Source organism: Dendropsophus ebraccatus, chromosome 13 (genome assembly GCF_027789765.1).
Source record: "Dendropsophus ebraccatus isolate aDenEbr1 chromosome 13, aDenEbr1.pat, whole genome shotgun sequence".
NCBI lineage: Eukaryota > Metazoa > Chordata > Amphibia > Anura > Hylidae > Dendropsophus > Dendropsophus ebraccatus.
This window is the reverse complement of record NC_091466.1, coordinates 16,468,062-16,485,581: the sequence shown is the minus strand read 5'-3', so window position 1 is coordinate 16,485,581 and position 17,520 is coordinate 16,468,062. Positions and strand designations below refer to the sequence as shown.

General features: G+C 46.4%; 1 protein-coding gene across 1 annotated transcript; it reads right to left on the bottom strand.

Moving 5' to 3' along the window:
- Nucleotides 1-9,196: 9,196 nt before the first annotated feature.
- SRP14 (signal recognition particle 14) lies at nucleotides 9,197-17,242 on the bottom strand. Its single transcript, XM_069949928.1, has 5 exons — nucleotides 17,136-17,242; nucleotides 11,817-11,889; nucleotides 10,248-10,360; nucleotides 10,128-10,160; nucleotides 9,197-9,786 (listed from the first exon to the last, which is right to left on the bottom strand). Exons 1-5 carry the CDS (start codon nucleotides 17,157-17,159, stop codon nucleotides 9,697-9,699), a joined length of 333 nt encoding a protein of 110 aa, XP_069806029.1. The 5' UTR covers nucleotides 17,160-17,242; the 3' UTR covers nucleotides 9,197-9,696.
- Between the last annotated feature and the right edge of the window lie 278 nt (nucleotides 17,243-17,520).

Sequence of the window (17,520 nt, the reverse complement as noted above, 5' to 3'; positions counted from 1 at the left end):
AAAGTTATATAGATTTGTAATTTACTTCTATTTAAAAATCTCCAGTCTTCCAGTACTTATCAGCTGCTGTATGTCCTGCAGGAAGTAGTGTATTCTTTCCAGTCTGACACAGTGCTCTCTGCTGCCACCTCTGTCCAGAGCAAGAGAGGTTTTCTATGGGGATTTGCTACTGCTCTGGACAGTTCCTGACATGGACAGAGGTGGCAGCAGAGAGCATTGTGTCAGACTGGAAAGAATAAACCACTTCATGCAGGACATCCAGCAGCTGATAAGTACTGGAAGACTGGAGATTTTTAAATAGAAGTAATTTACAAATCTATATAACTTTCTGAAACCTGTTGATTCGAAAGAAAAAGATTTTGCCAGAGTTACCCTTTAAGAGGTTAATAGACTGATGTAGTCAGCTAGCGAATCTAGGACAGTGAAGGACCAATTCACGAGCCAAAGCCACAATAAAACATACTGCCGAAAAGGTGAGAATAGACAGCAGAATACTAAGCACATTTATTTTATTGTCATTTGTTTGTCAACAGCATAAAAACTGTAAAAGGGTTAAAAGACTTAACATATAATGAGGCAGGAGGTCCCTATGGCAGGAGAAGAAAGCCACCATTAAAGCCCTCAATCTTCAGAGAATCCTCTATTGTCACACAATGAGTCTCAAGTTCGTTAAGAGTCTTAGGAAAATATTGACTCCTGGAGAAACACTGGAGATAGCTGCGGCAATGTTTACTCACTCTCCCCCTCACTTCCCTCCCCTGCAAAGACAACACCCTCCGCAACAATCTCCATTGTACCTGAACACTTAAGGGTTTACACATCCAGGCCTAGTTCACACTTGTGTATTTTACAACAGTATTTGCGAAAACCAAGGAGGTGGGGGTTGGGAGGAAGATAAGCAGAGGAAAAGTATAATGAGTCACACATGCAACTTTTTTCTTTTAACATTTTTGTTTTTTCCTCTTCGTGTTTTAAAGGCTACAGCGCTTTCATCTTTTAACCTACAGAAGCATATGAGCCCTTATTTTTTGTAACAATTGTACTTTGTAATAACTGAAAGCATACCTGCATTGGTGGTCCAGTGGCTGGGTCGGCTCCCCTGGTGCAAGATTGCAGGGAACCAATCCAATGCGAGAGCAGCCAAAGGTCTCTGCGAGGCCTCCCGATCTGCCTGACATCTGGATTTCCTATGGCTCTTCTGCAGCTGGCTGAAGCTATCGAGCTGTAAGATAAAGTATTAATGCAGTACATATGTACTGCATTGATCCCTATAAGCAATTATAGTGTTGCTCACAGAATTTCCTAGGGGGGGCTCCAAAATTATTATTTTTTTATAAATAAAAATTCCATATCATAGTAAAAGTTTATAACACCCCCTTTTCCTATTGAAAAAATAAAATAAAAAAATAAATATTATATATATATATATATATATATATATATATATATATATATTTGGTATCAGCATGTGTGGAATCACCCAGACTATTATAGTATCACATTTCTGATCTTTCACAGTAAGCGGAAAAAGCTGCCAAAGTGCAAAATTGCTTATTTTTTGTTACATCACATTGCGAAAAAATAATAAAAAACAAAGGTCAAAAAGTCTCATCTATGCAAGTGAGGTGACAGTATGTTTGAAGTACAGATCAAGGCCAAAAAATAGCCCTTAAATAGCCCCTTATGGAATCTGCACGGATAAGTTCCGGCGGATTCTGTCGCTCGTATCCATTCACAGCGGCGCGTATATCAGCCGGATTCCGCATTCCGTTGAGAGAAGTGACATGTCAAAAGCGCTATAAGGATCCCAATAGAGCGATTTTAGGCACAATTATAAATTTTTATAAAGTTTTAATTTTTTAAACATAGAACGCGCTGACATAAAAACACCGCCCCCCCCCCCCCCCATTAAAAAAATTACTTTATTTTTTTAATTTCACTGTGCAAATATATACTTTTTTTTGTTTCACAGCGTATTTTATATTTGGGATGGAAAATATAAGGGGAGGACTTTCCCAAAAAACTGCCATGTGTGAAACCAGCAGAAGACATAACATGAGCTCCGGTATGTGTTTAGGAGCAGATGCCCCCCCATTACTTCCCGACCACTCACCACAGTGCTGATCTTCCTTCCATCTGTGGCTATCAGAAGACATTTGTTGTCAGCTGGTTCAAAGCTTTCTGAATGGCCCTTACCGGGAATTGGCTTTGTTCATCCATCATTTGTTAAGAAAGTGAAAGCAAATTTACTAGACTTCTCTGAAAAACTATGCTATGCCTGAAAGGTCTGCTCCAATCCGGGAATGTTGGTGAGCTTCAATATTAAAGGGCTACTCCAGAGAAAATCTTTTTCTTTCAAATCAACTGATATCAGAAAGTTATATAGATTTGTAATTTACTTCTATTAAAAAAATCTCAAGTCTTCCCATACTTATTAGCTGCTGTATGTCCTGCAGGAAATGTTTTATTTTCAGTCTGACACACTGCTGACATCTCTGGCCAGACATGAACTCTGTCTCGGTTTTCTATGAATCCCCATGCTCTGGCTCTCCTGCTCTGGACAGTTCCTGTCTCGGCCAGAGATGTCAGCAGAGAGCACTGTGTCAGACAGAAAATAAAACAACATTTCCTGCATGACATAAAGCAGCTGATAAGTATGGGAAGACTTGAGATTTTTTTTTTTATAGAAGTAAATTATAAATCTATATAACTTTGAGACCAGTTGATTTGAAAGAAAAAGATTTCCGCTGGACAACCCCTTTAACTCTAAGGGGAAAATTATCCCCTTTGTAGGCAATCTACCTGTACTAAGAGGTATAGTAGAGGTATGGTAGATGAGGGGGGTATCAGTGGTAGCGGTATAGTAAATGAGGGGTGTAATAGAGGTATAGTAGAAGTGTAGTATTAGTAAAGGTATAGTAGGTGAGGGGAGCAGAATGGGAGAGGTATAGTAGATGACAAGTGTATTAGTAGCTGTATAGTAGATGAAGGAAGTAAGAGTATTGTAGATGAGAGAAGTAGTAGAGGTATAGTAGATGAGGGGAGTAGTAGACGAGGAGTGTAGTAGTATATGAGTATTGTAGCTGAAGGAAATAGTAGTAGAAGTATAGTAAATGGAAGAAGTGGTAGATGTATAGTAGATGGGGGGTGTAGTAGCAGTAGATGTGTATAGTAGCTTAGGGGTGTAGAAGTATAGTGGATGAGAGGAATAGTGATGGTAGATGAAGGGTGTAGAAGAGGTATAGTAGATGAGGGGAGTAGTAGCAGAGGTATAGTAGATGAGGGGGGTACTAGTAGCAGGGTATAGTACAAGTAGGCATAGTGTGGGCAGGGCATCATGCCGGTTCCTCACCCACTCTCCAGTGATCTGGTCTTGTGTCGCTCTCCTGACGGTTCACATTGTTCCCTAAGTTGTGGTCCAGGGGGCTCTCCAGGGCCTGGCTGCTGCTGGAGGATCTCCGCTTCTGTGTGCAGGAGGCAGGGGTGAAGCGGAGAGCCTCTGCAGTGCTGGATGAAGCAGGGGGCACTGCGACTAGGGTGAAGATCTGTTCTGTGGAGCAGACAGTCACCCTGGATCACAGGCCGCTCCTGGACGTGCAGGCTGTAGCTCAGGAGCAGCTGCAGGACAGAGTGCGCAATTTATTATTTTTTTTAAATCGAATTTGAAATTAAAAAAAAAAAAAAAATGAAATCATGAGTCTCCTCAAGCTCACATCACGAGTCTCACAGCTCTCTAATTCCATAATTTGATGGATTATAAAAAAATGTCTATTGACACACAGAAGCATAAGAGCGGCATTCTTGTAGTAGCTGGAAAAGAGAAAGGAACTGGGAATCATCTAATTATACACAAAATGCTGCCCGACATACAATGTACAGATGATATTCACATTTCTCATACCTTGCACATGCGCTATCTGCCTGCTTGACTCACGCAGCAATATCAAACAGAGGGATCTCCAGTATATACACAATAGAGTACAAGCTTGCCATGATATATGATAATCATGTTCAACGGGTATCTCTAAACCATATAGTTTACACGGGTAATACATAAATCGTGATTTATGGAATGGTCCATACCCACAATTGTCCTCAATATGGCATTGTTATATATGAATGACATGGGTAGTGCATGAATATAAAACGATCCATACTCACAACTGTCCACAAGATGGCAATGTCTGCTCGCAAATTTATATCCATCGTGGCATCCAGAGCCTTTAAGATATATATGAGATTATATATATATATATATATACACACACACACACACACACACACACACACACCAAAGAGAAATATCTAGTATTTGCCATAAGTGCAGATGTGGGAGCTTTACAGCGGGTGTGTTACACATGGGCATTACCTGCGTCATAATGTACCTGCCATTTTTACACAGCCGTTTCTTTAGATTTTTGGGGTAATAGAGCTATGGTGACACACTGTATAGACAACAGCGGCTGTGTGTGAATGCCCGTTGTTTAATGCTACTTACTGCTGGAATTATGATCTTGGGTCAGGCAACCACAGGTACTAGGCCTCACTGGTATCAAGGCAACTACAGGTACTAGGCCTCACTGGTATCAAGGCAACTACAGGTACTAGGCCTCACTGGTATCAAGGCAACTACAGGTACTAGGCCTCACTGGTATCAAGGCAACTACAGGTACTAGGCCTCACTGGTATCAAGGCAACTACAGGTACTAGGCCTCACTGGTATCAAGGCAACTACAAGTACTAGGCCTCACTGGTATCAAGGCAAGTACAAGTACTAGGCCTCACTGGTATCAAGGCAACTACAGGTACTAGGCCTCACTGGTATCAAGGCAACTACAGGTACTAGGCCTCACTGGTATCAAGGCAACTACAGGTACTAGGCCTCACTAGTATCCAGGCAACCACAGCTACTAAGTATCACTGGTATCCAGGCAACCACAGCTACTAAGCATCACTGCTATCCAGGCAACCACAGGTACTAGGTATCACTAGTATCCAGGCAACCACAGGTACTTGGACTCACTGGTATCCAGGCAACCACTGGTACTAGGACTCACTGGTATCCAAGCAACCACAGCTACTAAGCATCACTGGTCTCCAGGCAACCAACTTGTACTAGGACTCACTGGTCTCCAGGCAACCACAGGTACTAGGACTCACTGGAATCCAGGCAACCACTGGTACTAGGACTCACTGGTATCCAGGCAACCACTGGTACTACCACAACCACATCACTGGTACCCAGGCAACCACAAGTACAAGGCATCACTGGTATCCAGGCAACCACAGGTACTAATCTTTTTTGGTATCCAGGCAACCTGAGGTACTAGGCATCATTTGTATCCAGGCAACCACAAGTACTAGGCCTCACCGATATCCAGGCAACCACAAGTACTAGGCCTCACTGGTCTCCAGGCAACCACAGGTACTAGGCCTCACTGGTATCCAGGCAACCACAGGTACTAAGCATCACTGGTATCCAGGCAACCACAGGTACCAGAAGTATTGGACCTCACTAGTATCCAGGCAACAACAACTAATAGGCTTTACCAATATCTATGCAACTGGTTTCCAAGCAACCACAGGTACTAGGCTTTATTAGTATCCAGGCAACCAGACACCACAGGTACTAGGCATGACTGGTATCCAGGCAACCCCAATTACAAAGCACCTTAATGTGTGTTGGGGGGCTTTCTGGTAGACACATTTCTCTGGTACAGTATGTCAGTGTTGTTTTCGTTTTGTGCCTTGCCTTTACCCTTACTTTTGGGAGCCTGTGTGTGGTTTTTGTTTTTGCCCGGCCACCTCCATGGGTATTCTCTCTGGGGGTATTATATCGGCTAGATGCAATTAATACACTTTTTTACCTAGTGCTGCTGACATCTTTATTGTAGGTTATTGTTATATGCAGGGTTGTTACTATATTTGTGTACTGTATTTTGCACTTCCACTTTGATACTATAATACATTTGCTTTGGTAACTGGTCACATGACCCTGTGAACCCTTTCCTATTCATCCAGGAATGATGGAGTGTTTCATCTGTCCTCCTCACATTTCATACTTTGTTTATTGCTACATATGAGAACTAATAAAGAAATATATGATTTAATGACATTTGATTATGTAATGTTTTTGGAGGGTATTTCCTGGTTATAGGTAAATCACTAGTATCCAGGCAACCACAGGTGCTAGGCATCACTGGTATCCAGGCAACCATAAGTACTAGGCCTCACTGGTATCCAGGCAACCATAAGTACTAGGCCTCACTGGTATCCAGGCAACCACAGGTACTAGGCTTCACCGGTATCCAGGAAACCACAGGTACTAGGCCTCAACGGTATAGAGAACAACAAGTAGTAGTCATCAACCGTGTCCAGACAACCACAGGTACTAAGTATTACTGGTATCTATGCAAATGTGTCTTCCTCACATTTTATACTTTGTTTATTGCTACATATGAGAACTAATAAAGAAATATATGATTTAATGACATTTGATTATGTAATGTTTTTGGAGGGTATTTCCTGGTTATAGGTTGAGGTAAATTACCGGTCGCCAGGCAACCACAGGTGCTCCGCCAGGCAGCCACAGGTGCTCGGCCTCACCGGTTGCCAGGCAGCCACAGGTGCTCGGCCTCACCGGTCGCCAGGCAGCCACAGGTGCTCGGCCTCACCGGCCGCCAGGCAGCCACAGGTGCTCGGCCTCACCGGCCGCCAGGCAGCCACAGGTGCTCGGCCTCACCGGTATTCAGGCAACCACAGGTACTAGGCATCACCGGTATTCAGGCAACCACAGGTACTAGGCATCACCGGTAGCCAGGCAACCACAGGTACTAGGCATCACCGGTATCCAGGCAACCACAGGTACTAGGCAACCAGATACAAATTTCAAGCAAATTTCTTAGTGAGCATCTGTACACTATATAGTAAACATACACCCACACTATCATCTTCTCCTCTATAGCAACTACAAACAGTACATTTACTGTATATATTTATTTCACCAAATATTGTTATCATATCCCACGGGTGCAGTTTCTGTCTATTATCTATCCCATCTGCGGCACGTCTGCCCTCAGGTGGGTCCCTACACTAACACTGTGTATATATACACTACACTGTACCTGTATAACAGGATCCATTGGGTGGCATAGGTGATGTGCTTGTCCATCATGCATCCTGGTATAATAGAGTAGGGACCCATCTGTACGAGGTCGATGTGACGTGGCAGATGGGCTCGCACAACGTGATCACATTGTGTGCTAAGAACCTCATGCTTTATAAAGATTGGGTGACAAGGGTTCTAAAGGGTTAAAGCAAAAGCACCATGAACAAGGAGCAGTGTTACACATTGTAATATACAGCAGGTCATCCTGGAACCAATTCATATTCTATCCTGATACCTCCGCTCCATGGAAAACTAAGAATTGCTTCTGAAGCCGTCAAATTGTCATCCACAAATGACACTGCATGTTACTGCAGGCCGCCACCTCTATATTGATGAAGGGGAGCCGGTGAACTTAAAGGGGTTATCCAGTGCTACAAAAACATGGCCTCTTTCTTTCAGAGACAACACGAATCATGTCTCCAGGTCAGGTGCAGTTTGCAATTAAAGTGACTGTACCACCAGGCTCAGGCTGAAGCACTGGAGGCGGGCCAACCCACCCTTAGTGGGAAGAAACTCCAGCCCCTCCATGACGTGACTCCATTAGATACAATGGAACCCTATTATAGAGGGGCTAGGGTTTCCTCCCACTAAGGGTGGGTCAGCCCTCCTCCAGTGCTTCAGCCTGGGCCTGGTGGTACAGTCACTTTAAGCTTCATTCACTTCAATAGAACTGAGCAGCAAAACCCCGCCCAAGCTGGAGACAAGAGCGGGGCTGTCTCTGGAAGAAAGTGGCCATGTTTTTGTAGCGCTGAATAACCCCTTTAAAGCGACTCTGTACCCACAATATGACCCCAACAAACCACTTGTATCTTTGGATAGCTGCTTTTAATCCAAGATCCGTCCTGGGGTCCGTTCGGCAGGTGATGCAGTTATTGTCCTAAAAAACAACTTTTAAACTTACAGCCCCGTGCCCTACAGGCATGGCTTAGAATATCTGTGCCCTAACTTTGCACCACCCCTCCGTCCCTCCTCTCCACCCTCTTCATCATTAGGAATGCCACTGGAACATTTTCTCCATGCTGAATATTTGCACAGGTGTCTTAATAAACCATCCCATGTGCCGGGCTAAACAGGTGGGGAATAGGAGGCAATCTGCCTGGAGCATTCCTAATGATGAAGAGGGTGGGGAGGAGGGACAGAGGTTGTGCCAGCCTAATGCATACACATACTCTAGGCCACTCCCTTTAGACACGGGGCTGCCAGTTTAAAAGTTGTTTTTTAGGACAATAACTGCATCACCTGCCGAACGGTCCATCAAAATTATAGACTCCTCTATGGAACCTAGCTGACCCAATTATAATGTATGTGGTAGGCCAGATGCTATTGGAGTCTGGTGCAGGTCTTTTATGTTGCTTTGGTTATAATGGAAACCACGCTGGAGACTTCTGTATGTATGGCAAAGGTGACTTGAAATTCTTACGAGAGCTAGAATTAGCCCTCACACTGAATACAGGTACAAAATAAAACTAAGAAGCTAGGATTAAAAATACAGGTACAAAATAAAACTAAGAAGCTAGGATTAAAAATACAAAGTCATATGGCAGCCGAGGTGAGACTGGCACCAGGCTTGCAGTATATAGTATCTAATGTACATAGAAGATGATAGAAATGCCCCTATGCCTTATATACATGTATATTATATAAATATGTTTCTATACCCTAGTCTATAAACCTAGGCATAACACCTTAGATTGCATGGTGCAAAGAACTTTATAAGGATTATTCAATACATTATTTTATATCTGACCACTTTAGAAAACCCCTTTGCATCAAAAGGGTCACCAAAAAGTAGATTGTAGGATGCCCAGCCAGTGGCTTAGTGTATAAGGGGGGGGGGATTAAAGTGGAAGGAATTAAGTGAAAATTTATGCAAAAAACCTCTGATATAGAGCATGGGATTCACTTTCTATGCCACAGATCTGGTTCCATTTAGTGGGGTCATGCTGCAACCATACTCTAAGGAACCTGCCTAAAGAACAGAAGAGACGTTTGGCCTAATGTAGATTTTTCCCAATAAAAACAATGCCGTTAATTTCCAGGAAGGTTTTGTTTATTGTAATAAGCAGCAGATGTGCTCACAGCTTGCCCTACAGTTTATACCCACACAACATTTGTAGAAGGATCTGATGTAGCCAACAAGTTGGTGATCCTCGCTAGCCCCACAAGACGCATCTCTGTGGTCTCCAGGAAGAACTTGTGGCTGATGTTCTGCAGGGCACTTTACACTACAGTATTATTCAGGAATGTCACCCAGTCACACTGGGGTGCTAGGAGAAATATTTGACAGTATAATGAAGTTAAATGAAAGAACGTTTGTCCTAACTGGACAGCCTATACAGTAACCCAAACAATATTCCTTCCAATTACAAAAAAAAAATTATATATAATAATCCTAAATATAACAGGCAGCAGCAGAGCAATGCATGCCTATGGCCCCATTGGTTACTGGCCTCAGGTGTGATACTCTTCTATAGGCTGTGCTTTTCCTCACTGCTCTCCTCTATAGCAAATAAAAAGTCCAAAGTCCATCACTGGTTGGCACTGCTTTTCTTTGTTTTACTTTTCTTATCCTTCTTTTTCAGTCCATCCATATTTGCACGGAGTAGGTTGGAATAGGCCTGGAATAATAAGGGAAAGTATGAGTTATATTGCAGGGTTTTTTTTAATGCATACTTCAATTGAGTGACAGCAGTAAGGGGCGACACTGGCCCCTCTGCTGCCACCAATGTTTGTGTCAGGAAACCCCCATCAGGGCTATCTAAGCTACTAGACACAGCAATCACACTTGGCAGCCCCTCCCCAGATACTGTATATAACAATATACAGTACAACAGACCCTGCTCTATATAGATCAGAGCAGGGGATTGGAAAGTGCACGGCTTACACACAAAGTATCATCCCTGACTTTTCCCAGTGACCCATTTACAACCTATATGACACCATCACGTGGAGCACTCACCATCTGAAACTTGTTTACTTCTTTGGAACTGACCTGTAGAGGCAGAAGACATAACATGAGCTCCGGTATGTGTTTAGGAGGAGATGCCCCCCCCCCCCCCATTACTTCCCGACCACTCACCACAGTGCTGATCTTCCTTTTTCCATCTGTGGCTCTCAGAAGACATTTGTTGTCAGCTGGTTCAAAGCTTTCTGAATGGCCCTTACCGGGAATTGGCTTTGTTCGTCCATCATCTATAATGAAAGTGGAAGCAAAATTTACTAAACTTCTCTAAAAAAACTATGCTATGCCTGAGAAGTTTGGGAAAGTCCAACCTAGGAAAGTTAACTCTAAAGGCCATAATACACGGCACAATTTTCCAGGGGAAGCGAGCTTCGACCTGTCAGCTCGCTTCCCCCTCGTCATCGTGCTGTGTAGGAGCACCATTAGATCTTTTGGGCAGCCCACTGAAGTCAGTGGCCTCTTTCCTGGAGTAACGCACAGCAGACAGTCATCAACATAATAATTCAGACAGTGCAAGTCAGCTGATCACTGCCTTTTAACATGCGCTATTACACTAAACGATTATTGCCCCGAAGGTCAGTAATCGGCCAATTAAGGCAGATAACCTTTTAGCGTAATAGGGCCTTGAGTCCTTAAAATGTATCGTCACTACTGAAGAGATATTTGGGGGGGGGGGGGCACAGCAGTGCTAAGCCACATATAATGCGCGGCCGACGGCTGATGAATGTGTAAAGAAAATAATGAAGTATATACATATCTGTCCATCAAAACTTCTGACATGTCCAAGATATGTCATCAGATATGTGAAAAGTTTTTTTTTTTTGTTTTAGGTTATTGCAAGTCATTCCATAATAAGAAAGTGATTCAATACGGCACTCTGCTATCTTCGGCAGCCTTTTAGGGGTGCCCCACCAACAGGCTAGGCAATGTATCTGATCTGCTGGACCCTCCCTGTGGAACAGTGTTCCCTCCCAGTAGAGTGGTCGGACATACAAGATGTCACTCAATTTAACTGAGTGGACAAAGACAGTCAGGTGAGATAATAAAAGATCTTTAAAGGGGTAGTGTGGCGGTAAAGAATTATTGACAGAACACACATTACAAAGTTATACAACTTTGTAATGCATGTTATGTCTGTGAATGGCTACCTTCCCTGTGTCCCCCCACCCCCACCCGTGTACCCAGAAGTGTGGTGCGCTATACATACCTGTCACCTGTCCTGAGTGTCGGCTGCCCTCTTCAGCGTCATCAGATGCTCAGCCGCGATTGGCTGAGCACGGTTATGCTCAGCCAATCGCGGCTGAGCAGCCGATGACGCGGCAGAGGGCGGCCGGCACTCAGGACGCTCGGAGGGATTCGGCCCAGCTGTCCGAAGACAACATCGCAGACGAGTCGGCACGTGATAGGTATGTATAGCGCACCACACTTCCGGGTACACGGGTGGGGGTGGTGGGACACGGGGAAGGGGGCCATTCACAGACATAACATATATTACAAAGTTGAACTTCGTAATGTGTGTTATTCTATCAATAATTCTTTACCGCCGCACTACCCCTTTAAGGATACGTTTTTTACATTTGGCATTTGTTATAGTGATATCATATCCTTCTCCAGTCTGTTTATAACCTGCACCATCAATAGAAACACGGACTGATAGGAAAGCAAATAGCTGTAGAATATACCTACATTTCTTTAATGTAATAAAGACACTTCCACTAGTTCGACATTTCTGGAACAGACGTGTGAGCTCAGTTAAAAACTGCAAAAAAAAAAAAAAATCAAAGGAGGAATAAAAATGTCCATTTTTGCATTAATACCAATAGTCAATTGCAGATAACTTTTGACATTCAGCTGCCCCTCAATGACAATACCTAACACAAATAGTTTGCTTGCATCTACTGAGGCCATACACAGAACAATAATCATGCAGTAAGGGATATAGAGATGGCTGAATGCAGGGGCGTAACTAGGATTCATGGGGCCCCATAGCAAAAAAGTGTATGGGGCCCCCCAACATACTCACATGTCCCAGCGATATGGTGCTGTCCCCCCTTCAGCAGCTCTGAGACGCTGTGCCCTGGGGTGGGGGGTGATGGGTAACTGGTCTCTGCTGGTTTGGGCGGCTCTGAGACACCTGCGGGGTGCGGGCTGCTTTAAGACGCTGAGGAAAGCTGAGAGACCCCATTATAGAGGATGCCAGGGAAGCTGAGAGACCCCATTATACAGGATGCTGGGAAGCTGAGAGACCCCATTATACAGGATGCCGGGAAGCTGAGAGACCCCATTATACAGGATGCCAGGGAAGCTGAGAGACCCCATTATACAGGATGCTGGGAAGCTGAGAGACCCCATTATAGAGGATGCTGGGAAGCTGTGTGAGCCCATTATACAGGATGCCTGGGAAGCTGAGAGACCTCATTATAGAGGATGCCAGGGAAGCTGAGAGACCCCATTATAGAGGATGCTGGGAAGCTGTGTGAGCCCATTATACAGGATGCCGCGAAGCTGAGAGACCTCATTATAGAGGATGCCAGGGAAGCTGAGAGACCCCATTATAGAGGATGCAAGGAAAGCTGAGTGACCCCATTATAGAGGATGCTGGGAAGCTGTGTGACCCCATTATAGAGGATGCCTGGGAAGCTGAGAGACCCCATTATAGAAGATGCCAGGGAAGCCGAGAGACCCCATTATAGAAGATGCCAGGGAAGCTGAGTGACCCCATTATACAGGATGCTGGGAAGCTGACTGACCCCCATTATACAGGATGCCAGGGAAGCTGGGTGACCCCATTATACAGGATGCCAGGGAAGCTGGGTGACCCCATTATACAGGATGCCAGGGAGGCTGGTGACCCCATTACACAGGATGCTGGGAAGCTGACTGACCCCCATTACACAGGATGCTGGGAAGCTGACTGACCCCCATTACACAGGATGCTGGAAAGCTGGTGACCCCCATTACACAGGATGCTGGAAAGCTGGTGACCCCCATTACACGGGATGCTGGGATAGCTGGTGACCCCCATTACACAGGATGCTGGGAAGCTAGCAGTGATAGTTACCATCATTCAGGCTGTCTTCTCCTCAGATCCTGTTCCAGTAAGCTAATATCCCACCCGCGGTGGGCGCCGGGGGCGGGGCTTGCCGTGATGGGGGCGGAGCTTATCAGAACCAGCCGGGGACTGTGTGGGTGAGGAGGAGGGGGCATGGTGGGCTTCTTACCTGACCCTGGTAGCTGTTACTGCACAGGCAGCTATTAAGCAGCAGGGATAACTCTGCGGCCCAGGTCACTTGCTTCCCGTCCGTCCGTCCTCCTCCTCCTCCTCCATAATGGCGCCTGCCTCGGACTGTGACTCCGCCCCCCTCTCCCAGCGTAAGTGTACGGCAGAACAGAGAGGACCTGCGTACGTGCACTTACGTGGGGGAGGAGAAGACAGTTCAGCAGTGACTTCGCAGGCGGCCGGCCCATTAACCAGGAAGCAACGCGGGAGGCGGCGACATAGAGATGTGGGGGCGGGCCCCATACGGGTAGGTGTGGGCCCATCCATAGTTCAGATACAGAGTGCAGAGTGCAGACAGCCACCCGGGGAGAAACTGTCTGCAGTGCACTCTGAGAAGAGAGGAGACACAAACGACTAGCTGGCGGAGCCGGGCCCCTTGATGCGACGGGCCCCATAGCAACCGCTACGGTTGCTACGGCGGTAGTTCCGCCACTGGCTGAATGATTGGCTGAGTGACCCGTTTCTTCAGATACTGCTGATCGTTGTCTTCATTACACGGCCTGATTCGGCAGATCATCACTCTGTGTAATAGGGCCCTTAGAGGGCGGCCTAGTCAGAGATGTGACCAACCCAGAGAACATGAAAAAGACTAAACTGGCAATTGAGGCCAATTAGACATATTAAAAGGTATTTCAACATAAGCTAGAAAACCCCTGTAAGGGTACGTTCACACGATCCACAGAAGATTTGATATCAATGTAACTAAATACAGCATCAAATCTGCTGCGGATCCTGTACGTGTGAACATCCCTACTTAAAGGACAACTCCTGGCAAAAGGTATTTTTTAATATGTTATCACATAAGGAAAGTTAGACAGACTTCTAATATACACTAATTATGGGAGCATAAATAAAAATAAATAAAAAGTGCTATTTCCCTCAATTTAGTAGATCAGGCAGACTTTTTTTTTTAAAAACAGTGAAGTCACGAATCAGAGCAGGGCTGGATGTAATTGTTATGAAGTGTCCAGCAGGGGCGCAGTGCCAGCAGCCCCAACCACAGCACATAGGATGGGGCTGCTGAGCCAGATTCTCAAGAGCATAATTGGGTGAGCATGCTCGCTTATCTCTAACGTTCATATCTATGAGGGTAGTTGTACACACTAGCCCACAGTCCATTACACACACAGTACTGCCCCCTGCTGGTGGTTACACTAGCCCACAGTCCATTACACACAGTACTGCCCCCAGCTGGTGGTTACACTAGCCCACAGTCTATTACACACAGTACTGCCCCCTGCTGGTGGTTACACTAGCCCACAGTCTATTACACACACAGTGCTGCCCCCTGCTGGTGGTTACACTAGCCCACAGTCTATTACACACACAGTGCTGCCCCCTGCTGGTGGTTACACTAGCCCACAGTCTATTACACACAGTACTGCCACCTGCTGGTGTTAACTGCTGGTGGTAACAAACTGCTGGTGGTAACAATAGCCCACAGTCTATTACACACACAGTGCTGCCCCCTGCTGGTGGTTACACTAGCCCACAGTCCATTACACACAGTACTGCCCCCTGCTGGTGGTTACACTAGCCCACAGTCCATTACACACAGTACTGCCCCCTGCTGGTGGTTACACTAGCCCACAGTCCATTACACACAGTACTGCCCCCTGCTGGTGGTAACAATAGCCCAGTCTATTACACACAGTACTTCCCCCTGCTGGTGGTTACACTAGCCCACAGTCCATTACACACAGTGCTGCCCCCTGCTGGTGGTTACACTAGCCCACAGTCCATTACACACAGTACTGCCCCCTGCTGGTGGTTACACTAGCCCACAGTCCATTACACACAGTGCTGCCCCCTGCTGGTGGTTACACTAGCCCACAGTCCATTACACACACAGTACTGCCCCCTGCTGGTGGTTACACTAGCCCACAGTCTATTACACACAGTACTGCCCCCTGCTGGTGGTTACACTAGCCCACAGTCTATTACACACACAGTACTGCCCCCTGCTGGTGGTTACACTAGCCCACAGTCCATTACACACAGTGCTGCCCCCTGCTGGTGGTTACACTAGCCCACAGTCCATTACACACACAGTGCTGCCCCCTGCTGGTGGTTACACTAGCCCACAGTCCATTACACACAGTACTGCCCCCTGCTGGTGGTTACACTAGCCCACAGTCCATTACACACACAGTGCTGCCCCCTGCTGGTGGTTACACTAGCCCACAGTCCATTACACACAGTACTGCCCCCAGCTGGTGGTTACACTAGCCCATTACACACAGTACTGCCCCCTGCTGGTGGTTACACTAGCCCACAGTCCATTACACACAGTGCTGCCCCCTGCTGGTGGTAACAATAGCCCACAGTCCATTACACACAGTACTGCCCCCTGCTGGTGGTTACACTAGCCCACAGTCCATTACACAGTGCTGCCCCCTGCTGGTGGTAACAATAGCCCACAGTCCATTACACACAGTACTGCCCCCTGCTGGTGGTTACACTAGCCCACAGTCCATTACACACACAGTGCTGCCCCCTGCTGGTGGTTACACTAGCCCACAGTCCATTACACACAGTACTGCCCCCAGCTGGTGGTTACACTAGCCCATTACACACAGTACTGCCCCCTGCTGGTGGTTACACTAGCCCACAGTCCATTACACACAGTGCTGCCCCCTGCTGGTGGTAACAATAGCCCACAGTCCATTACACACAGTACTGCCCCCTGCTGGTGGTTACACTAGCCCACAGTCTATTACACACAGTGCTGCCCCCTGCTGGTGGTAACAATAGCCCACAGTCCATTACACACACAGTACTGCCCCCTGCTGGTGGTTACACTAGCCCACAGTCCATTACACACAGTACTGCCCCCTGCTGGTGGTAACACTAGCCCACAGTCCATTACACACAGTACTGCCCCCAGCTGGTGGTTACACTAGCCCACAGTCTATTACACACAGTACTGCCCCCTGCTGGTGGTTACACTAGCCCACAGTCTATTACACACACAGTACTGCCCCCTGCTGGTGGTTACACTAGCCCACAGTCTATTACACACAGTGCTGCCCCCTGCTGGTGGTAACAATAGCCCACAGTCCATTACACACACAGTACTGCCCCCTGCTGGTGGTTACACTAGCCCACAGTCCATTACACACACAGTACTGCCCCCTGCTGGTGGTTACACTAGCCCACAGTCTATTACACACACAGTACTGCCCCCTGCTGGTGGTTACACTAGCCCACAGTCTATTACACACACAGTACTGCCCCCTGCTGGTGGTTACACTAGCCCACAGTCTATTACACACACAGTACTGCCCCCTGCTGGTGGTTACACTAGCCCACAGTCTATTACACACACAGTACTGCCCCCTGCTGGTGGTAACAATAGCCCACAGTCCATTACACACAGTACTGCCCCCTGCTGGTGGTTACACTAGCCCACAGTCCATTACACACACAGTACTGCCCCCTGCTGGTGGTTACACTAGCCCACAGTCTATTACACACAGTACTGCCCCCTGCTGGTGGTTACACTAGCCCACAGTCCATTACACACAGTACTGCCCCCTGCTGGTGGTTACACTAGCCCACAGTCTATCAATCATAAACCCCTCCGGTACATTATACTACAAGCCAGAGAAGTAACATGATGCCCCGGTCACTCGTTACTTCCTCCGTGTCTCCGGGACTGCCCGAGCTCTCCACCGCCACTAACAGTCAGTCCGTGCCCCGCCATGACTACACACCGCACTCACCTGTTCACTCTCAAGCAGAACCATCTTCCTACAGAGCTGAGCTCAGCACAAGACACACCGGAAACACGTCACCAGGAAGTGCGGCCGATAGAGCGATGGTAGTCCTGTTATAGAGCGTCGCATCACTGAGACTGCGGAGGTATCGGAAGTAACAGCAGCGACACCTGCTGGTGGGAGGTAGTAGACGCTTTCAGATGGATTAGACGAGAGTCGGGAGGGGGCAGCGCTTGTACAGTACTTGAGTTCCTAAAGTTTCGAAACTTTTCTGGGGATGTTTTTCTAGTATTGAGTTTGAGCTGTAAATAACTTTAAATACAGAAAAATCTCCAAAACCAAAATCGATGGTGAATTAAAGGGGTTATCCAGCAAAAATATTTTTTTTTTT

What these genes read in the sequence shown, in the direction of transcription:
- SRP14 (XM_069949928.1), bottom strand. Translation starts at nt 17,159, where the DNA reads ATGGTTCTGCTTGAGAGTGAACAG. An exon ending in CTTTATTACATTAAAGAAAT is followed by an intron (nt 10,361 to 11,816) that starts GTAGGTATATTC and finishes CTTTCATTATAG; the next exon opens with ATGATGGACGAACAAAGCCA. An exon ending in AAGTAAACAAGTTTCAGATG is followed by an intron (nt 9,787 to 10,127) that starts GTGAGTGCTCCA and finishes TTATTATTCCAG; the next exon opens with GCCTATTCCAACCTACTCCG.